Source organism: Catharus ustulatus, chromosome 22 (genome assembly GCF_009819885.2).
Source record: "Catharus ustulatus isolate bCatUst1 chromosome 22, bCatUst1.pri.v2, whole genome shotgun sequence".
Taxonomy (NCBI): domain Eukaryota; kingdom Metazoa; phylum Chordata; class Aves; order Passeriformes; family Turdidae; genus Catharus; species Catharus ustulatus.
The window spans coordinates 4,636,367-4,659,225 of NC_046242.1; the positions used below are offsets into that span (position 1 = coordinate 4,636,367).

General features: G+C 50.6%; 1 protein-coding gene across 4 annotated transcripts in view; it reads left to right on the top strand.

Moving 5' to 3' along the window:
• SMG6 (SMG6 nonsense mediated mRNA decay factor) overlaps nt 1-22,859 on the top strand; it is a 106,973-nt gene that overhangs the window by 6,494 nt on the left and 77,620 nt on the right. For all 4 annotated transcript variants that reach the window (XM_033078032.2, XM_033078035.1, XM_033078033.1 and 1 more), the window contains exons 3-9: nt 751-943; nt 1,590-1,700; nt 2,363-2,469; nt 3,149-3,227; nt 3,925-4,035; nt 4,608-4,820; nt 19,280-19,341. In XM_033078032.2, coding sequence (XP_032933923.1) covers nt 751-943; nt 1,590-1,700; nt 2,363-2,469; nt 3,149-3,227; nt 3,925-4,035; nt 4,608-4,820; nt 19,280-19,341 — 876 coding nt within the window. The remainder of the gene's footprint in view (nt 1-750; nt 944-1,589; nt 1,701-2,362; nt 2,470-3,148; nt 3,228-3,924; nt 4,036-4,607; nt 4,821-19,279; nt 19,342-22,859) is intronic.

The following is a 22,859-nucleotide window of genomic DNA, read 5'->3' on the forward strand; positions in this document are numbered from 1 at the left end:
CTTATCCTGTCATTCTCATATCCAGGCATTGCCATCTGGCTTCACTCCAGGCTTTACCATCCACGCTCTCCTACTGTTTCTGTAGGACTTGAAAGATTATAAAGAATAAGGCAGGAACAGCTGAGGATCCCCTTTGCCGTTAACTTGCCCCACATGTTTCAGAGCTGTTCCTAGCCTGCAGCTATTTTATTAAATTTGTGGAAGGAATTCTGCTCCAGACAGGGGTGTAGGCAACTGACAAGGGGAATGTGATTTCTGGGACTCTGAGGCTTTGTTTCCATTGTTCCCAACTCATTCACTTTTGAGGAAGCAGGGTCTGTGTCTCTGCTGTGTGTTTTTGTTGGATGGAAGGGGAGGGGGTGAGGATCATTTTAATAATCTCTGTTGCTCTGTGCTTATTTGTGTTCTGGTTCCTGGCCCAGACCTTGTGCTCAGAGGGAGCAAAGCCTGGCAGCTTTGTGTGTGTTCTCTGTGTTGTGCCTTGCTGTTGGCGGAACTGCAGCCTTGCTCCTTACTCTTTGCCATGCCTTGATCCTTTCTGAGTCACCTGTACAAAGGAGATGCTCCTTTTGGATTTGCCCTCTTGGAGCAGGAAGGGTGTTAGATTGCAGCAGCTCCCATCTCCCTGGGGGATGTGTGTGGAAGCACTGAGTGCTGCTGGCAGCTGGATGTGAGCAGCAGGTGGTTCAGCACGTGTTCCCTGGGCAGTTGCTGTTGCATTGAGCCCTCCCTGACTGTGTTTTGCCGTAGGGTGGAGATGCTGCAGCTCTATGAACGGTGCATCCTGATGGATATCGAGTTCTCTGACACCCAGAACGTGGACCAGTTGTTGTGGAAAAATGCTTTTTACCAAGTGATTGAGAAATTCCGGCAGCTCCTCAAGGACCCTCAGGGGGAAAATGCCCAAGAAATTCGGAACAAACTGCTCTTGCTTCTAGATGAGGTGAGAGAAACATTCCCAGATTCCACTAAAGCTTTGGGTGGGATTGACTGGTTTTTGGAAGGGGTTGGCACAATGGGGCAGCTGGTTCATTTCTCCACGTGCCTTAGGTCATCCTTATGCAAAGAGGATGCTCAGACACATTATGGTTTAATGGGGCAGGTGTAGGTCGAGGTAGACATCTGCTGCAATTTAAACCAAATTTGTTTCGGTGTGTTTGTGTTAATTAGAAATTGATTTAAGCTAAAATGAAATTAATGCCCTGAAGTGGAGCTAAACACAAGCCAACTTTACTAAAATTGCTTGGAAGTAATTCTATAAAACTGCAGCAAAGTTTAGTCTTTGTACCAGTTAGGCTGACAGACTTGAGAAGATATTTTAAAGAATTAGGGTGAGAAAAGGAACTATTGGAAGCCTTTAGTCCACCCTCCTCCTCAACTAAATCAAATCAGTCCTGATTTTGTGTAACTCAGTTATGAAAACCTCTGGGCCTGGAGATCCCCCAACCTACTTGTTGTGTTCTGAAGAGAAACAGCCCAAGCCTCAGGGAGATGGAACTCCTTTCTTGCACGTGGCAGGGCTGGTGTGATGATTTTGTGCTTGTCATTAGAAAGATCATAACATCCAAGTGTTTCTGTGTGTTTTGCAGGGCTCTTCTTTTTTTGACAGCCTCCTCCAGAAGCTGCAGGTGTCCTACCAGTTCAAGCTTGAGGACTACATGGATGGGATGGCCATCCGCAGTAAACCTCTCAGGAAAATGGTAGGTTGGCTTCCTCCTGGAGACTTCCCATCCTGGTATTCCTGTGCAAGGTGCTGCACTCAGTGTGCTGCCCTAACCAAGATGCAGGCAGCTGTACTCCAAACAGAGCCAGTTTGTTTGCAGGGAATCTTTCTCAGCTTAACTGAGAACTCTACACTCCAGTGCAGTAACATTTCTTAGCTTCCTTTGCAAAGAACTTGTTTTGTACCAGCTCTGTCTCCAGAGCTAATAAAGAAGTATCCAAAGGCACCCTGACCTTTCCTGAGGTATTGAACATGGGTTTTTTTTTCTGCCTGTGGAATCCAGAATAATGAGGGAAAGCTGTGAGTGCAGGTGCAAGGGACAGCTGGGAAAGGATATTTTAGTCCAGCTCCATTCCCAGAGAGATGTGTTTATCTAACAGCTGTCCTCAAATTGGTCATGGGCTGAACAAGCCCCTTCTGGAGAGAGGTGGGATATTGTGTCAGAGAGGAGGTGTTTTGGGGATTGGCTTGCCCCTACAAATGCAGAACCAGTGCAATGGAACCTTGTCATTTCATTCTGCTGCCCTTTTGTGAGCCCTTCAGTGTGTCAGTGACCTCCTCTTGGCTCTGTACAACCCCTGTGGGCTTGCTGGGTCTGCAGGTGAGTCAGGGCTGTGTTCTGTGGCTGCTCCTTTGCAGGTGAAGTATGCCCTGATCAGTGCCCAGAGGTGCATGATCTGCCAGGGGGACATTTGCCGGTACAGGGAGCAGGCGAACGACACGGCGAACTACGGCAAGGCCCGCAGGTGAGCCCTCAGCTCTGTGTCCTTCCAGCACAGCTCTGCCTCTGCATACCAGGGATGGATGTCATTTCATCCCTGAGCTTGCCTCTAGCTAAAGAAGTCTTTCTTCTCCTTTTTCAAGTCTTTCCACTTCTCTGTTTATCGCGGTTCTGTAAAACTGAAAGGTGTGCTGAGTTTTGCTGTTCCAGAGAACAAGCTCCCAGATCCACACATCCTCCATCTAGAAGTGGAGGTGGTGGAAGTTGTCCTGTGCTGATCCTTAGCAGGGAAGGTTTAGACCACTGAGCCTGGCAGATTTGCTTTTGTATTATCTGGTGGCTTTTGCATCTGTATACTCTCTCTGTCAGAACTTAGCAGCACTTGTTGCTCCCTGCTCATCTGTGGAGTGAACCTGGGGATATATTTAATCCTTTTTGCTGGACATTGCGTTGGGAATTCAGCCACTGTGGTCCTTAAAGGATATTTCCTTCTGCAGCTGGACCTGCCTTCTCTTGCCCCATCCCTCCCCAGGATGGGCACAGCTCACTGTCTGTGCTCACTCCTGCAGGCAGAGGGCACTTGTGGGAAGGGCCAGTTCCCTGAAGAAATGACAGTTCCAAGGGGAGTTCTGCACCCTTGAGGACAAGGAATGCAGCCTGATGTCCTTTCAGTAACCCTTTCTCTCTGTTTTTCCCTTCCCCAGCTGGTACCTGAAGGCTCAGCAAATTGCTCCCAAAAACGGCCGCCCGTACAACCAGCTGGCACTTCTGGCCATCTACACGGTAAGATGCTCCTCTTGCAAGGATGTGCAGGCACAGGAAGAGCCTCTGGGATGGCTGGGAGATTCCATCTGGTGGAGAAAGGCATTGTTTAGGGCAGTGCTCAGATGGTTTGGGTTTTTTCTTAAAAGAAAAAAGCTGATGGCAGGATGTGCTGTGTGGATTCCAGCTGCTGTGGCTTCAGGCAGCTTTGTCAGATACACGCTACTCCCTCAGGGATTTTAGGGACTGTTTTGTGGGCTGTTGAGTGTGTAATTGTTTTAAGTTGAAAACACAGCCCACTTTTTGCATGAGATTTTTGTGCTCAGAGCCATCTGTTTGCTATCTTATCACTGGACCTGTGGGCATTGGTCTAAGCAGCATCCACATGTGATTTCCCCGGGTTTCAGTTGTGCTGGCTACTCCAGCCATGCAGGAAAACTGACTTCAGGGAAGACGTGATAGCAGATAATGGAAGCATCGTGCTGGGACACAGACTGGCAGGGATCTGCCAGTTCCCAGCACTGGAAGATACTGGTTCAAAATAGAGCAGTTCAGAACTGCAGGCTTCAGAAGCACTTTTCCTTCCTGGCTGGGGAGGACCTTTCTCACTGTTGCAGGCAGTACTGAGGGAAGGGGAAGCACATGGCAACCTGGCTTTGAATGCCCCAGAAGGAGTGGCAGCCCTGAAACACTTGGTTTTTTGTTGTGTTTTTTGCAGAGGAGGAAGCTGGATGCTGTGTACTACTACATGCGCAGCCTGGCTGCCAGCAACCCCATCCTCACAGCCAAGGAGAGCCTCATGAGTCTGTTTGAGGAGACAAAACGCAAGGTGAGTCTTGCAGCTGGGCGGTGGGATGCTGCACCTCTCCTGTGCTGCAGAGCATGGAGAGAATGGTGGCATTTGGACTTACCTACTTCTAAGAAATTTCAGGAGAGAGGCAGCCTTCAGAATGATGGTCTTGGGGTGGTTTGGGCAGCTGAATACCTTGGTTTTGAGTCACAAACTGATTTAGCTGAGCTCTACAAGGGTTGCTGGTTGCTGGGGTTTGCAGCATGGCCTTGGCATGTAGCACAATCATTGCTTTATTCCATAGATGCTCCACACCCTGTCCTGATGGATAAGGGTGGCTGCAGTGCCTTTGTGCCCCAGGGACTCACCCCAAATACAGCACATGGGCTGCCACACGCTCCTGGGACACAGCTTTTCTTGTTCTGGGGTAGTTCCAGTTGAAAACTGTTCACCTGCATTGTCCTGTAGAGTCAGAACCAAATTCAGGACCTGCCCATGAGTTACTGTGGTTGTGAAGCAGGGCAAAGGGCTAATTTTTCCATGTGTATGAAACCATAGACTTCCCCTGACCCTTAACCCCTGGGTGATCTGAGCATGTCCTGTTTGCCCAGTCCGAGCAGATGGAGCAGAGGAAACATCAGGTGCTGGATGTGAGCCCCAACCGCCGGGGCAAAGGCAAGAAATCCACCCTGAGACAAGTGGGAGATGATGCCACCAGGCTGGAGATCTGGATCCATCCCTCCCACCCCCGCTCCTCCCAGGGCCACGAGTCCGGCCGGGATTCCGAGCAGGACAACGGGCTTGGGAACCTCAGCCCCAGCGACGTGAGTACTGCAGGAGGCGGCCCTTGGCTTCGGTCTCATGTGTTTGGAATGCAGTGGAATGACACTGGATCTGTTTTGCTTTCCTGTTGCTAAATTTTCCAGTGTTTTGGCTTTCCCTGTGGGAGCTGTGCCTGGGTCAGGCTGAGGAGCTGGTGACCTCGTGCCTCTCGTGTTTAAGGCATGTTGTTACCATCCCTTTCTTGGCAGCGTGTGCTGGCGTGGCTGATGTGGAACAGGAGAGAGGCACAAACAGAAGATGCTGTAAAATGCTTCTGCTCTGAGGGCTCTAACTTGGGTGAGGTTCCTGGTGGGAAATGAGGTCAGGAGCTGGAGACAAGGGTTAGCAGTGACCCTGGCAGTTCTGAGGCTTGTTTTGGAAGTGTGTCACTTGTCCCGTTGCCAGATGATTGGAGGTTTGCTCTGGGAATGTGAAAACCGTGGTTTCAATTTCCAGTGTAGGTGTTACATTTGCATAACTTGCTCTGCTGAGAGGCTAAAGCAGCACCTTTATTTTGCAAGAATTAAAAATATAATTAAGTGGTGGTGTCTCCTGTGAGCCTGTCCAGCTGTACCTTGCAGGAGGGGCATGGGTGAGCTCTGTTTGTCAGGGCCAGGAATGCGGGCAAAGGCAGTGGTGGTTGGGAGCTCATCCTCCAGGAATCTTTGCGCTGCTCTGGCACATCTGACTTGCAAGAGAACTTGCCAGGGAGCTCTGGGCTGCCTGTCCTAAAATGGCTGTTAAGGATGAGAGTTTGGGAGAACTGAGAAAACCTTCCCTGCACACTGTGGGGCCAAAGCTTCTTGGATTTGTGCTTTTGTAGCGAGTTTGTGACTTCAGCTGGGTGGAACTGGGGTGAAGTCTTGGGGCTTTTGAAAGATAAGCTCTGGCACATTGCTGCAGCATTTTTCAGATGTTCCTTCTCTTGGTTGTTTTCCCTCTCCTCAGCTTTTCTTCTGGGGACTTTTGCTTCCTCAGCATCATTGAAAGGAACATGCCAAGCTTTAGCTTCCCCATCAATCATTGATGAAGCTGCTTGGCATGAGATGCTGTCAGTGTTTTTGGGGCACTGGTGGGGGTTTCTCTTCTGCAGTACTGTCACAGGAGGCAGTGTAGCAGCTGGCAAAGTGGGAGGCACTGATGTGTCTGTAGTGCAGCACTTTGTGCTGGAGCTTCCCCTTGCTCTGTTTGGTGGGGTCTGTGCTCTCTGAAGTGCAGCTTCCTGGCGCTGTCTGTACACATTGTCTGATATTTACCATTAGTCTTGATTTCTTCCTGTTTGAAATATTGCCTCCTAAAAAGCAACCAGCCTTCTGATCATGGAGAAGCACACCATCAGAAATAGAGTGGCAGAAGGGAGCTGAGGGCCTGGGTTTGGGCACTGTTGGTTTTGGCAGCCAAGATATTTATTCTCAGGCTGCCTGTGCTTGCTGTGGGGCAACACTTGAGTTGGCAAAACTGTTTATGGGGCCATATCACCTAAAATAACCACGGGGAAAGGAAACCTGAAATGTGTGTCGCTGCCAAAGCTCCCGAGCTGTGAAGCTGTGGGCTGGATAAAGGCAGCAGCTCTTGGGGAAGCTCTGGACTCCTTCCTCAGCGGAGCTGCAGCCTCTCAGCCTGTTCCTCGCAGCATCCCCGGGTGTTTTGGAGCTGCTTGGCTGGAGAGGAGCCGAGCAGCCCTGAGTTGCCACTGTGTGGCACTGTTTGGCCTCGGAAGGGCCCTGCTGGCCGGGACAGGAGCAGGAGCAGGAGCAGCCCTGGTGCTGGCAGCACCTCTGCCCCACATCCCCGGGCGGCCGGAAGGGAACAGCTCTGCTCCCAGGGGATGTGTGCCAGCGTTTCTGTGTCATTTTGGGGAAATGAGGCTAAATGTGTCATTGCCTCTCCACTCCCTTCCTTGCCAGCTTCAGCCCTTGAAAAGGCAGAGGCAGGCTGTGTTCTGTGTTGGCCTGGGAGCTGTGCTCTGCAGGTAGCAGAGGCATCAGCCCTATGGCAGCTGTTTGTGGGCCAGAGAAGGGGATTTTGCAGGGCAGAATGGGTAAGTTCAGATGCCAGCCGCAGATTTAACACTGCAAGTAGAGATATAACAGCTCTGGATGCATTCTGGGCAGGGTGTGGGAGAGAGGGTGCCTGTACCCTTCAGCCAGTGGCTGTTGTATCAAACCTAGCCACAGGTGGTTTGACTGTGGGGATGCTGGCTGTTCTACAGGTGTCAAGAAATGGATTGGGGATGTTTTCTGTCTCAGTAGTCACTCTCTTTACTGTGCAGGTGGTGAGGTGCCAGTCCTGTGACATGACACACTTTGCAGGGAGCTGCTGCTACTGCTCTCCCAGGACCTGCTGGTGTTTGTGCTGTCCCTGTCAGCACATGCTTACACACCTCTGCTCAGGTCTCACTTCATTTTCCCTTATGCAGCTCTCTACAAAGACCACAAAACTGCTTTATTTCAGGGTCAGGAGCCCACAGCCTGAAGTTAGTAATTGGGATGGCAAGAGTGAAAAGGCCAGCACAGACTGCAGACATTTCTGGGGTGAGGCTGGCAGTTTGCCTTGCACTGTGCTTTTAGGTAGAGGCTTGGCAGAGCTGCCTGTTTCACAGTTTGCTCCATCCCCTTTTCTAGGAAGATGCAGAACTGGAAGAACGTACCACCTGTGCACACCAAGGGCTGTAAATCTGTGCTTGGCCCCTTCCCCTGTCACTGGATTTGGCACTGCTAGCACACAGGACAAGGGACAGTTTGAGAGCAAGCTCAGGAGGTGTTTGAGTTGCAGCCTGGCTGTTTGGTGCTCAGGGTTTTGGCTGTTTTGGCCACAGCCTGTTGGGGTTTCATTCTGTGAACGGCTGCTCTCTGTGGTCTCTTGTACGTTGCATGTTCCTGGGTGTGCAGGGCAGGAGGGCCCAGGCTGACCCTTTCCTTGGCAATATCTGGTCACTTCATGTGCAATTCCAATGAGAAATGCTAAAAAAGGAGGCTGAGTAAGTGAGCAGTCGTGTTGGTGAGCTGAAGAGCTGAACCCCTGCCACTGGTTTCATTTGCCATGGCTCTGCATTCATCTTAAATCTGATAGTACTGTAAGCAGTTTGCTCTGCAGGCTGTGAATTGGTAAAGTAAACAGGGCAAACGGGCTGTCAGTCTCTTGAGAAAGTGCTAATATTACACTGAATTTGAGATTTTAATCACTCCTGTCAGGAAATGCTGAGTTAAGGTTCTCACAATTGCTGCTGCCTGCTGCCTGTGCTCTGCAGTAGACACTTCCTTGTGTTACCACGCAGCATGCAGGCACTAATAAAGATTGCTGCAGCTAAGATTAGGGAAGAGAGGTTTTCCCTTGGCAGGCCAGTAATTGAATAATAGTTCTCTCCAGATGTCTGAATACTTCATCATCATTAAAGAATTAAGTCTCTTAGCCTCTTTGTGAGAGGTCAGTCTTGTAGAACCATCAAAAGTTTGGTAGGGCCACCAGAAAAGCTCTTGGGAAAGCAAAAGCCAGAGTCAAGATTTGCTGTCACAGCCCTGTGCATCAGCTGCAGGGACATTCCCATTTTCCTCCAGCCTGCTGGTCAGGGGTAGAGGTTTTGGATTTGCCTGGTGCTGGGTGCCCATGGAGCAACAGCCCCTTTGCAGAGGCAGAGAAATAGGAGTGAAATCATTAGCCCTGGAATTCAGAGCAGGTTTTGACTTTCACTTCTTTACCCAGACTTTCTTCTCAACAGCAGGGAATGTAGAATACTGCACCAGGGTTTCCATGAGTGAGCAGTAAATACCACCAAGAGACAATTTGGGGAATGCCTGTGCTTCCAGGAGCTTGAGGGGCTGCCCAAGCTGCTTCCTCAACAGAGGCCATGTGTCCTTGGTGAAAGGGTCCCTGTCCCAGTCAGCTCCTGCATGTTTCACATCTGCTTTTCCCTGGTGGTGTTTGTTGTTCCTGCTCTGTGCACTTGTTCCTCTTGGGCAGCAGCCACTTGGGTGGCTGGGCTGGCTCCTTCTCCTGCCTGCTTTCAATCCATGCAGTTTTTCATCTGGTGGAGCTTGGGCTTTGCATCTGGAGGGATTAAAAACTCGTTTTAGTCTGATAGCAGTTGTGGTGGGGGTTCTTGCCCATTCTGCTCCTTTAGCTTGTCCTTTGCTTGGACCAGTCACACACAGGACCAGAAGTGACCCATGTTCAGAGTCAGGGTTGCCAGAATGTCACTGCTTCTGCTCCCTGGGAGTGTCTGGTTTGTTCAGAGGCTGTTGTGGTGTGAGCTGGGTGTCTCTGAGCATGGCCAAACTCTGCTCATGCAAATATACCCCAGAGACACCCCTGTTTCTGCGAGCTTCTCCCTCCACTCTCAGCTCTTCCCCTCACCTTGTTACTCTGTTCCATTACACATGACTGGAGGTAAGTGACAGGCAGAAGTGGAAATGATGTATTGCTGTAATGATGGTTGTTCTTCCATACAGATGCACGGAGAAGAAGCTGCTTGGGGAACTCATTATTTTTGGTGCATCCCTGCCAGGCTGGCGGGAGCATTTCTCCTCACTGCCAGCATGGTTGGGTGGTTTCACTCAGGACAGTGAAAGATTGATCTTTTCTTTGCAGACTCCTATGAATAATCTTTGCTGGATGAAGTACAGGGCTCCTACAGGGCTCTCTCATTTGATCCTTCCATGGTGTCAGGTGGGCAAAGCCCTCAGAATGGTCAATTTTAGGAGCCTGTGATCTGGAAAATGAGCCCAGGCAGCTGGGGCTGTGCCTGTGGTTTAAATGGGCAGGGTGAAAGCACAGACTTGCTGCCTTCCCCCCCCCTGCTGGGGCATAGCTCCCCAAAAAGGTAACCCTGCAGGTTGCACATGATGTCCTGTGCTGACTTCTGCATGCTTTTAGGGTTCTTTTAACCCAAAACTGGATGCTGGTGCAGAGAGTGGAGGGAGTGGGACCCACTAACCCAGCAGTGCCTGCACATCCCTGTGTGCTGCTGCTGGAGCTGTTCCCACACCAGTTCAACATCTGAGCCCCACCAGAGCAGTGGTGTAGGTGTGTCCCCAAAGGGTGGGGACACATGAGGGAATGTCCCCTCGGGTTTTTCTCACGGAAGGAGCCAGTGGGATACACACAAGCCCTTAGAGTGTCAGCCCCTTGTCACAGGAGGGTGGCTTGTGTCAGGAAGTTTGCCCCCTCTATGGTTAGATGCTCTCTAGTATTGGATGTGATCCTGTCTGTGTTCTGGGCTCTCCTTGCTGTCAGGGGATGGCAGTGCTTCCCTCCCCAGCCTGCTCCTGATCCACACCTCTGCAGAGCTGCCAGCCCCTGCTGAGCCTCCCCTGCAGCGCTGCAAGAAGCAGAGATGCTCTCTGGGGTGGGAATGCCAGGCACCAGCAGTCAGCTGAGGGCTGCCTTCCCTCATTTCTGGCCTGCATCCACCACCCACATGAGAGAACAGCGAGAGCTGTTGCATCCTTAATCTTTGTGCCCAGAGCGAGACTTGAGAGGGAGAAGTGTGGAGTTCCCTTTGTCCTGCCCTCATTTTCCTCACCCCCACAAGCTTGCAGGAAGCTGTTGGGTTTGGTTACTCATTCACGGAGGTCAGGTCTAGGTCTGGGGTTTTTTTTTCTTTGTGTTTAGGAAACAGTTTACAAACTGTTTTGAGCACGGGGGAGCTGGTGGCGTGTGAAAGAGGCTCGTCAGCCTCTTTATTGCTGGACTTGCATTAATTCTGTGCCCTGCCTCCTTTTCTGTAATCTTTTTATTGGTTGGCAGCATGTGGATTTCTGAGTGCTGTCCCTTGCCTGCAACCTCTCTGCCTCTTGATATGACCTCAGCCACCAAACCACCTTGGGGCTTTATTTTTACTCAAGCCGTTTTGTTTTGCGTGGTGAGGTTGCTTTCTTTCCTTCAGCAGTGAGAAGAGTTCTCTGCAGAGGAAGTAAAAGAGTGCCAGGCTGCAGTTGAAACTGGTTAAACACCAAAACCACACTCCTGGTCTCACTGGGTCTGAGACGTGACACTCAGCCATGCAGCTCAGCACTGGCTTTTTTTGCCTGCCAGTTGTGCACCATCCCTGCCTTCACTTTGCTTTTTAAATAAATTGTGTTTTCACTTCAAATTGCTGATAAAAAACTTCTCAGCTGCAATTCTTCTGTTAGCAATCCTCCCAGAAAATGCTGTTCCACTTTGCTTGGGCTTGTGATGTTCGTGGATGCTCCAGCAGAGCCTGATGCAGCTTGTGCACTCATGTCATGTAGAACCCAAATGTTGCTTTCCAGCACAACTTGACCTTTTGCCACTACCCAGAAAGTGAAGACTGAGCTATTTGTAACAGTTTCCAGAAGTTGGTGTTGATATTTCCCCCCCCACACCCCCGATTCTTCTTTTTAGTCGGTGGTTTTATTTAACTGTGAAGAACAAGGCAGGGACTAATGTTGCCTGGATGGGAGAGACCCTGGCATGTTCTCCTTCTGGCAGCAGGCATCTGGTGCTAATGTGTGTGGTGGATCCGAGGTGGGAGCATTACAAGGACATCAATGAGCTGTGCCTTTGTGAGGGGCTCTGCTCTATCCCCGTGCTCAGAGAGGCTGCGGTGAGGGGAGAGAGACTTCGTGTTCCAACAAGCTTCTCATACCCCAAAACCAAGTACAATCATCCAGAAACCGCCTCTCCCTGTCAGTCACTCTTCCCTCATTTCCTCTCCTGCTGGTGCTGATCAGGCAGGGATTTGTGTGTAACCAAACCCCCTCCTGCTGCTGCACACGAGGCCTTTCTCGGAGCAGTGGGTTTGATGATCCTGGTGCTGCACAGTGGTGTTGGGAGGCAGAGTTTGCACTTGAGTTGAGAATGCTGCCAGAATTGGCAGTACTGGTAAAGGAAGTAAAATATCTTAATAGCAGGGTTGGGAGATTTCCCAGAGCAGGGTGAAGGCTGTAGACACTGATTTCTCTTGAGATCTCTTTTTTGTTGTTAGTCTAACCTTGATCTTTGTCTGAAGTTGGCCCAGACCAACGTTTCCTGCTGTCTGTTGTAGACTTCTTGAGATTGGCACCTCGTATCCCACAGCCAAACCTCTTGATTCTGCCATGGGGAATGTTTATTCCTCTTCAGTGTTGAATGAGCCATTTCCAGACAGGCTTCGTGTCCACTGTGGAGGTGGGTACTAGGAAAGGAACTTCCTTCCGGAGGATCAGGGAGTGGAACCTGCTGGAGTCTGTGTCATTTCCTCTGTCCTTGGCTCTACTCTTCCTCCCCAGCAGATTTCACTGCTGCATAATTCAGAGTGGAGAGGGAGATGCACAGCTACCTGTGGGAGCCTGAGGCACAGCCTGGCTGGGAGCAGCTCTGCTATCCCGGCTGGGGAGCGTGGCTGGAAGAGTGGGGATGTGAAGGTTGCGTGAGATAATGCTGTCATCCTTCTGGAAGGCTCTGTCTCCGCTCAGCCTGTTGTCCAAATGTCTCCTCTCTTGGCCCAACTCCATCATCAGCCTTTCAGGGTTCCATCTCTTCAGTCTTCACCCTTAATTTCTCACATTATCTCCCTCCTTTGTGCTTTAACCCCACGAATAATCTGCTGTGGAGAAGTAAAGAAGGCTGACAACGCTCTGAGCTGCCTTAGCAGCCGATCTCTTACCACCAGAATTCATCACACCTTTTTTTTGTCAGTTTTCTGTCACAGGAAGGTGAACACTGTTTATTCCTGGCAAACAGTGAGAGTGTTGGAGTATAAGCTGCTTTTGGTTGGGGCTGCTTTAGTGCACATGTGGCCTCCCCCTCACCTGCTGGACACAGAAAGCTCTGCCTGGGCTTTCAGTGCTTAACCAGATGCAGCCTTGAAGAGCTGAGCTTGTATCCTAAACGACCTGCAGCACCAGAGCCAATTTGTGAAAAGTTTTGTGTCAAAAGTGAACTTGATATCTCAGCTGAGGACTCTCTGGCATGTTTGCATGGATTCAGAGAGTTTATGGTCAGCAGGGACCATTAGATCATCTGGTCTGATCTCCTGTATATCACAGGTCCTTAAATTTCGCCCTGCTGCTCCTATGTGAAGCCAAATAACTCGTGTTTGGCTAAAGCAGTACTTCCAGAAACACATCCAGCCTTGAGAATCCACCCTTTTCCTGGGGAGTTCATTCCAGTGATAATTGCACTGGTTTTGAGATGCTTTTACCTTATTTACAGAGGGAATGTTCCCAGTTTGTGCCCATGCTTTGCTCTTCTGCAAGTGTAAAGAGCTCTGAAGTACCATGGAGGCACTTTACACCCAGCAGTCCAATCACCTCCCAGTCTTATTTTGATAACACTGAACAGATTGAGCTGTTGAAATTTTTCACTGCAAGGCATCAGTTCTAGCCTTTGAATCACTTTTATGGCTTTTTTTTTTGGATCCTTACCAATTTTTCAGCATCCTTTTAAAAATAAGGGCACTAGAGCTGGGTGCAGTATTTCAGTGTCATCCCCCACGGTGCTGTATTTAGATGTGAATGTGCTGTCCAGTCCCTGCTCTGTTTGCACATGCAGGGGATGTGTTTAATCCTTTTTGCTGGACATTGCATTGGGGATTCAGGCACTGTGGTCCCTAAAGGCTTTGTGGAGAAGCTGCCTCGGGCACAATCTCCTGGAGACTTCATTTTCCATGTGATGCCAGATGAATAACATGACATTTGATGCTGGAAACCCCCAGATTTTGAAGCTGTTTTAATAAACCCTGTGTGAATGTTGTGTAGCCATCGTTACTTGCTGCTCCAAACGGGCAGTTTGGCAGCAGAATTTCCTTTTGTTGATTAAAAACGTTGCTAGTGAATCTCTACCATCCTCTTTCCATCCAGTTCAGTGAGGATCCCTGAAGACCTCTCTTTTAGACATCACTGAATCAGTTTATTCCTTTAATGATAATATTTTTTCAAGAATGTTGCATATTACTAATCCAGGGAAACCAAATTTAGATACAGGCTTGGTTGAAAAGGAAGTAACACACATATAAATATTCTATTTGACCTGCTTTCCTTGAGTTGAAAGTTCTGCTAGTAAATTTGTTACTAAATTATGTTGAATTTATTTGGAAGTCACATACTTGTTCTGGAGCTGGTGAAGTTACCATGGTCTGATCTTTACTTTACTAAAGCAGATCATTTTCTTCCTTAACATTTTTCCTCTTATCTGCTCCCTGCTGGGATGAAGGAAGAACTCAAAAGCTCACTGCTTTTGCCAGGGGGCTTCTTAAATTCATCTTTTTCTCTTGCTGGGTTGATGGTTTGTAACTTTTACAGCCATGAGATGTGTCCTGGAGCTGCTGCACTGCAAAAGACCAGGGAGCTGCAGGAGTGTCTCAGTGTCTCTTTACCTGTAAATTAATTTTTTTTTAAGCCTCAAGGCCGTGATTCATCAGGGTTCCCTCTCTCTTCCATATCATAGCAAATTGGATTTTATGTTTGTGTGGTGTCTGATGTTAAGTAGCGGGATTTTCACTGGAATTGCTTCTACTGCTGCAGAAATGAATCCATTTCAGGGCAGGACATTTCTCTGCTAAGCAGAAACCTGCACTAAACACGTGGCAAGAAGCAGCCAAGGCAAGCCCTGTATCCATTTGTGGTTGCAGGTGGTATATAAAAAGAAGTGATTATGGTAATTAGCCCAGCTGGAATTTGCCCACAGCTCTGTGGGTACCTTGTAAACACTGCAAAAATGCCAGACAATCTTAACAGCCCTTTTGTCTCATCTCCTTTGTGTAGGTAGCCATTTGCACAAAACCCTTTCCACCAGCACTTTGGTGAGGTTACACCTGTAGCAGTAAAAATTCCTCCTGGTATCCTGCCAATGGAGCCCACTGCTGCATCCTGGGCTTTTCAGGAATCCCTGTATCCGTGTTGGACTGGGTGCTCTGAGAGAGCTGCCTGTGGAAAAAAAAAGAGGAATAATCTTAATGTGGTGTATCTAACCCTTGAGCTGGGAGTGAGAATGTGGCACGTTTTGAGTGCCTGGATGTTATTTCACACAGTTCTCAGCAAGGAAGCTGTGCCTGGAAAAGCCTGACTGCCCAAGAAACCCTGAAAATATTTGGGATGAGTGTGGTACGTGTTTTGGAGCAGAGCTGTGTGGCTCTGTGGTCTGTATCCCAACCCCTTGTCACTGAGGAGACCCTTAGACTCAGGAGAACGTCCTGCTGTGCTCCAGGCCCTTCCACTCCAGTGGAGACAGAGCATTTGTTACAGGCAGTTTTGCATCTGGTCTCTTGATTAATGGACTTGTCTTTTGCAGCCTATTTTGACTCTGACACCGCTTTCTGCTCCACAGATGCTTTGCTGATGTTGAAGAAAGTTTGCCTCGCTTGATAAAGACCAGATCCTGGAATTTACTTCCAAACCTGAAGTAACAATTTTTAACTTGAAACACTTTTTCCCCAGGAGTCATTTCTCCAGAATCTTTCCCTTATTTGGTGCCTCCTTCACAGCTGGGGCTGATGCTCAGGTGCCAAAGCTCTGTGCACTCCTTGCCCAGAGCCAAACGGGTTCAAGCACAGCAGCTCCCTGGTCATGGCACTCCTTTCCCTGTCCTCTCTGATGGCATTTCCAGCATTGCTGTGCTGGGGTGGGGGACACCATTTTCAGTGTGCTCAGTGCATTACCTGGAGGTTAAATGCTGCTTTCTTCTCTGCTGGCTCTGAGCCTTTCATGAAGCTGCCCGAGCAGTTCCATGTTGCTGTCAGGCCGTGCTCCCCATGGCCTCCAGGAGATTTGAGCTGGCTGTGCAGCCCTGTTGCTATCTCTGCTCTTTTAGCTGCTCCATGAGAAGTTGTTAGTCACTGTTGATTCCTTCCATGGCAACAAATCCAGTTGGGTTGGCGGCGAGGTGTGTGAATGCTCCCCAAGCAGCACTGGGCTGCTTCCTCTGGTGAGGTTGCCTCTTCCCAGGTGGATTTAGTCTGTCTGCACATGCTGACTCATGACAGCTGAAACAGCTGTTTTCAGCTTCAGGCACTACTGTGTGCAGGGACCCCTTCTTCTTCTTGACAGCTGGTTTGTTTTTATAACTAATGCCTCCACTATATGCTCATAACTTCCATATCGGTGATGCCCGCTTTTCAGCTGGAAGGGCCAAAATCCAGTTTTTGACATAGTTTTGTTGTTGTATGAGCTTTTCTTGATGGGCTTTTCCCAAGTGAGCAACTGGGAAGGTCCAGATTTGGTTTCTTATCCCAAGGAGCAGCATTGCCCACAAAGGGCAGCAATGTCTGTGCTGGGAGTTCTGGGCTGGCATCCTGATATCAGCATGAGGACCATTTTTGGGAAGTCTTTGGAGGGGGCTGCTTTGGGGCTGCACAGTCAGTGAGAAGAAGGCAGTAAGGTGTTGTAGGTCTCATGGTAGCACTGTCAGGGTGGTGAGCATGCTGGCAATGCTTTTGAGAAGTTTTCCTCTCCACCATGTGAGTGCAGAGCAGCAGGTGACAGAACTTCCTCCTGTGTGCCAGGCCAGGTCGCTGTTTCCCTCTCCCCTTGAGAAGCTGAGTTTGATGGGAGGAGCTGGGAGGGCTCCCAGGGGCTGAGGGACAGGTGAGTCAGTAGGGAAACAGTCATCCAGAGAAGAGCCCAGTCAAAGCAGCCCCGTGGCCTTGGCGTGAACCCGAAGATGAAAGGTCTAAAGTTGAGTGATGAGCTCGTCAAAACCTCGAGGCTGTGGGAGAAAAAGTGGTGAAAGAAGTGTGAGGTGCCTGCTTGAGATGCCACAGTGCTGGGGCACACAGGGCTCTGCCTGGGCTTGCTGGGGTTGTGATTTAAGTTGGCAAGAGGCATGAAACATGCTTCATTCCTAGAGGCAGGTATTACATTTCCTTAAAAACAATTATAAATAAGCACTTATCTCTGTCCCAGTTCTGTGCTGGTTGTTGGAGTGTGTGACTGGTTAGTCCTTGGGATTGTGAGTGAAAAGGCTGAGTGTGAAACTTGCTCTGAGAAAATAGGGGTGAAGCCAATGTCCTGACGAGCCCTCCTGGAGCTGTGTGTCTGTGGGGACATTCTGGGCATGTCCCTGCTGGGTGTCACTTTCCATTCAAGGTGGGGAATTTTGGTTTTCCCCTGCTGCTAGTAAAGTGTGGGGATTGCAGCACACTCCTGGGGCCGTGGGTTGAATGTGGCCTTGGAGGGAAATTTCTGCCGTGATTTCTCCTTTTCCCCACCTGCAGCCTGCCCATGAGTGTTGCTGTCCAGTAGAGATGGGTCAGGCTATGAGCTCCTTCCCTTTTCCATATTTCCCCTCAAAGGATGCAGAGCATGGACCCCCTCCTCCAGCTCTTGCACAGGGTCTTGCTGTGGGGCAGAGCACTGCCCACCACCCCAGCAAGGCTCTTGCACCAAGCTGGGGGCTGTGATTCCTTAGATTCCTTAGGCTGTGTCTGTGTCAGGGTCTGTGATTTCAGCCAGAACTTGTCACAAACCAGATTTTTGCCTGCACAGGCTGCTGCTGATAAAAAAGGACCTGTTAAAGGCTTCAAGCTCTCAGTTATCAGTGTCCTAAGGTGAAGAATCAGCTATATTCAAACTTCACTGGCAGAATGAGTAAGGGCTTTGCTGTGCTGTCCCAGTATTCCCCAGTCTCTTCTGGATTCCATCTGCAGAGTTAATAAAATGGTGGCAAATCAAGTTGAGTTCTAGTGGAAAGGGCTCTTTAGGGCAGCAGTAAAATAGTGAGTAAGCAAGAACCCCTTGCTGCGGGGGCCAGTTTAATTGGTCTGGCTTGTTTTATGAGACAGGTTTTATGTTGAAACTCGCACATGGCCCAGGAGCGACTCTGCAGCAGGGCATCATTCTCCTGCATGGATCCTCCGGGAGCGCAGCCGGGTTAATTACACCTCACTGGAGCTGCAGAGCAGCTGGCATCAGTCATGGCTTGAGCCCAGGGGCTCAGCAAATGGGGCTGGGAGGTGGCACCAGGGCTGGGATGCCAGTGACAACTGTCCCCTGCAGCCAGGCCTGGCAGAGAGCTCGGGATGCACTGGTCAGTGCCTGCCCTGCGTCCTCTGGCGTGTGCCCAGCTCTTGGCTGGGCATTGCCCCAGCCCTGCCAGGTAATCTTATCCTCCCCCTGTGAGTGGAAGCGGGGGAGTTGAAGCTGTAAAAGCCCTGGGTGGGTTGGAGCAGCGTGGTGGTGCTCTGGGTCGCTCCTGGTCAGCGTCTCCCTCGCAGCACTCGGGGCCTGGCTTTTCTCAGCGCGCTGAGGCTGTGCAGGCACAGGCGAGAGAGGAAAACCTCCTGCTCTGGGGAAGGTAACAGCGAGGCCAGTCCACTCCTGCTCTGACACAGCCACCCCCAGGGCCAGGCTGAGGGAGTGCTGAGCTGTCCTCAGAGCCCTGGAGATAAGGACTGGGAAAGCCCAGAGCTGTGCTGAGCGAGCTCAGGTGGCCTGGAGCAGGAGTCAGTAATTATTCAAGTCAGGTTTTGGAGTCAGGGGACCAAAGCAGGGCAGGAAGCTGCCTTCACACCATGTGCTACACCCAGCTCCCCTGTCTTCCTTTAGCTCCATGTCCACAGAATCATGGAATGGTTTGGGTAGGAAGGGACCCTAAAGACCATTTAGTTCCAACCCTGGTGCCATGGGCAGGGACAGCTTGCACTAAGCAGATTGCTCAGAGCCCCATCCAGCCTGGCCTTGAACACTTCCAGGAACAGGGCATCCACAGCTCCCCTGAGCAGTTCAGTAGCTGTTCAAAAAACAGGGTCAGAGGCTCTGCTGGCACATCTGAACACCGTCTCTAACACCAGATAAATGAGGGGGTGCAGCATCACCCCAATCCTCCCTTGCTTCTGGAAGCTACTCCTGGCAGGGCACAAACAAGTGTGAGTGCTACTGCTGAGCTCTGCGTGCTCGCTGCTGTGCAGAAAAGTGCTGGGGAGGACATCCTGCTCCCTCTCTGCCTTGTCCAGCTGCTGCTCTGCCTCTGACACAGTGGGGAGCACGGAACAGGCTACTGCTGCTGGTTGTGGGGTTGTGTTTTTCCATCGATGGGAATGCTGCCTTTGGAGATTCCTTTTCCAGAGCCCCTAGGGCTGTGCTAAGTTTTGAGTTGGTGAGAGTGGGGAGGAGGGCTTTGCCTAGAGGTGTCTGGGGTGCAAATATCAGATTTGGGTTCCTGAGGTGCAGGTATCGGGTTTGGGGGTGCAGGTGTTGGGTTTGGGGTGCCCAGGGTGCGGGGTTTGGGGCTCCAGGGATGCAGCAGCTCTGTGCAGGATCCCAGGACCCGGCAGAGGGTGCTGTGTCTCCACCGCCTCTCCCAGCTCCGCTTCCAGCTCCAGCTGTTTGGCACTTGCCTCTGCCTCTGTGCATGATGTTTGTAAGAGTTTGGGCATGTCCATTTGGTTCCCATCTCCAGTGCCACCCCCAGCATCCAGGCCAGGTTCTTCTGTCACTGGGGACATTCTTAATTCACAGGAAATAGGAGAGAGTTTAATTGTTTTCTCCTCTCTTTTTTTTTCTTTTTTTTTTTTTTTCCCATGCAGCTGAACAAAAGGTTCATCCTCAGTTTTCTCCATGCCCATGGGAAGCTGTTTACCAGGATTGGGTAAGTGTGCAGGATGTTTATTTTATTTTCCTACATTACAAGTCTTTTTGGAATTTAATATTGTTAGCAACTAAGCTGTGTTTGGAGCTGAGGGCACAGGGTGTGAATTCTTGCAGGCCTGGCCTCCTGGTTCCTATTCTCCTTACCCGCCCTCCAATCCACACTGGTTGGAGCTTGGGCTTTTCCTTTCCCCAACCTCAAAGCCCATTCCTGCCCATGCACCAGGACCCCCTGGCAGGAGCTGAGCTCAGATGGTTCACACACAGAGGAGGGTCTGGAGGCTGTTTTCTCTTTCTCCCATCACCTTGAACTTCTGGGTTTAACCCCCTCTGTTCCATTGCCCTCCTCCAGTGCAAAGGTGGCTCCTGGGGCTCTCAGTGGCTGTTGCCTGTGAGGATCACAAAGCCATTGAGGCAGGTCCATGTGATGGCTGAAAGCTACCCTCCAGAGCAAGGCAAAACAAGCCTTGCCCTTCATGTCCTTGCTGCCATTTCGGTGAAAGCCCCATAGCTGAGAGCTGCCCTGGCTGTGGGACTGGTTTGTACAAAGTGCCCTTGGCAGAGGCTGTCAGAAATGGGTTTCAGATAATTGAACAGCTCCCCTTGAAGCAAAGCAAACCTGATCCTGCTCTGGGCTGAGACTCCAGCCCAGGGGACACCCTTATGACCCTGAGGGCAGAGCTCAGCCTTGCAGCTGATGGGCTTCCCACGGAGCTGCCTCTGCTCCAGGTCTGGGCTGGCCTCGCTGTGTGGGAGCAGCTGGTGAGGAGAGACCCCATGTGGGTCTCTGGCAGTGGTGGTCTCTGCCTGAGCCTGCCAGTGCCTTGGAAGCAACCAGAGTCTCCTGAGCTCTCTTGGCTCCTTCATTCTCCTGTGGAACTGCTGGCTCCAAGTCACAGGGCCTTTTCCAGGCTCTGTGGGTGCACACTGACAGCTTGTCCCTGCTGGGAGCAGCTCAGATCCTGCCACACAGCAGCACCTCAGCACTTGCTGTGTCCAGTGCTTACAGGGGTGACCACTCAGGAGGGGCACTTTGGACCCTTCCCAAAAGACAGGGAAGCAGGGGCTGGGTGATTAGGAGATCCAAATGTCTGAGGGTCGCTGCTGATCTCCCTGAGTCACAAGGCACTGATTATCCACTCATGAACCCCAGGCTGAGGCAGAGCTGGGTGTCCTCCTGCCTGCAGGAAAAGAGGAGGAACTGCCAGAGCCCAGGGAAGGTTTGGGAAGTGCAGGGTCAGTGCTGGGGGGCAGAGCATCCGGGGAGCTGCTGGTCCCCGGTGCTGTGGGGCCGCGCTCGCGGTTGAGCTCCGGTTGAACGGACGCCAGCAGGGGATTAATGGGGATGTAGCAGAGATCAGTTGCACATTTGGCTCCTGAGACTTTTGTGAAATTAAGATGCAGCGTTTCAGGCAGTTGCTTCCCAGGACAGTCATTTAGAAAACCCAAGTATGTTTAATGGTACAATATGCCCTGAAGTACTTAGAAGGGAACTAGAAAGTAATACCATGACACAGGAAGAGAAAATCGTCCAGCCCTGCTAAACAGCTTCCGTGCTTAAAATAGGTAAAAGGTGAGGAATAGCCAAGTCCTTTTTGGGCAGGATCTTTAGTGATTTGTCTGGAAAAAATATGGAAAAGATGATGTTGTCCTAATTGGACTCTTGCTCCTAAAACCACAGGTAAGCAATTTATTAAAAGCTTCCGCTCAGCTCCTGACCTGCTGGTTCTGAGCTCAGTGGGGTTACTGCACGCTGTTCCAGATGTGCTGTGGTATCAAAGCACAGGTGGTGGAGCTGAGGAAGCCCTCACTCCTTCTTGTTGTTATTCCATGGCAATAATTTTCATCTCCTGAGTAACAACCCATCCTGCAAAGAGCTCCTCCGCTCCCAGAGTGCTGTCTGCCCTAGGAGGATGTTGCTACATACACTGGATGTGGTCTGAGATTTCTCAAAATTAGGAAGTCTTTAGAAGCAATCAGTTTGCTCTAATTCTCTGGCTGTGCCCCAGATCCAGGGAAGTTGCCTTTTGCAGGGAAAGCAGTGCATTTGCACCAACAGAGCTGCTCCATGCTGCACAGCTACAAAGTACAAGGAGAGTAATTGTTCCAGCCCGTGTTTTTGGGAAGGTAACAGAGAATTTGAACTGCTCCAGCAAACAGTGCCCGGGGAGAGGGGTACCCTGCTGGTAGGCAGACCTGGGTGGTGAAAAGCACTCATGAAATACGGCTAAGAAGAAAATCATTTCTGTCTTTAAAAATAAAGCTGTCACTGTCCTGAAATCTGTTGGGGAAGCCCAGCAGAATTGCCCATGTGGGTTACCAGAAGTGGCTCATTAATCTAGCCTGTGGTAATATCGCAAGATCTGAATCTCTAGGGGGAAGATAGAGGAAATTGCTATGGAGGCCCCCGAGGTTGCCTGCCCCAGCTCCAGATGCTTCACCCTCGGTGGGTTTTGCCTCCTTCATACCCATGTGAGGACTTGATAATGTCACTGATAACTGGTGTGGGCACTTTCTGGGAGATATTCAGCATGCTGGGTCAGGCTGTGGCTTTTTCTAGCGTAGGAGCAAGAATCAATACAGCAAACTCTGCAGAAGAGACAGTGAGACAGGAGGACCTCCCCCCTCAGTAGTTCCCAAGGTTTTGGGCAGCTTCTTGGTTATGAAATTGTCTTCATAGGATACCAGGTGAAGACTGTTGTGGGCAACCTCAGTCATTTTTGGGGTTTGACTGTTCACTTTGCAATAATTTCAATTTTTCACCCCAGCTGGGAGGTTGCTGAGGATCCAACAGCTTTGATAAGTGACCTCAACTAATTCCCTCAGCGATGAAGAGCAGGATAAAGGTGTCAGATTTCCGTGGGCGCTTGTGAGTGGTGTTGAAAGCTCACCCCATCTCCAGGCGTGGCCCCGCAGCCGCGGGCTGCTGTGTCCTGACGCGCGACAGCGGCGCTGCGGCTGCGGGGACCCGCTCCAGCTTTGACACTGTCAGCAGCTCCACGAGTCAGAGAGTCCCTGTCCTGTGGGGCTCGAAGTGATGAAGTTTAGGGGCTCAATCACAGTTCTGAGGAGTGTGTAGCCTGGGGGAGACAGGGCTCGGTGCCATGGGATCCGATGTTGCAGCGAGGAGTTCTGGAGGAAGCACGCTCTGGCCAGCATTCAATGCACTGGAATTGCCACATCCGCAATGTGGCACCAGTGTGTGCATTTTGCTGCAGCCTTGGGAGTCCCATGGGCTGCTCCTGGTCCAAGTGAGCTGCTGGCCCCTTGGCACCTCTCCCAGATTGGTAGAAGTCAGTAGAAAAAAATGGTTGGTCAGAAATGACTCATAAAGGCCGTGTTTTCCTGCCAAAAGAATGCTGCCTGTCGGTCACAGAGCAATCCCTCACTGCCCTGTCTAAGGAAGCAGCCTGCACCTTCATTCCCCTCAGCTCCTGGCTGGGAGACAGCACCCCAGGGATTCCCCCTTCTCCAGGAGATGTGACAGGAGCCATGCCCACCTCCCACCCCACATCTCAG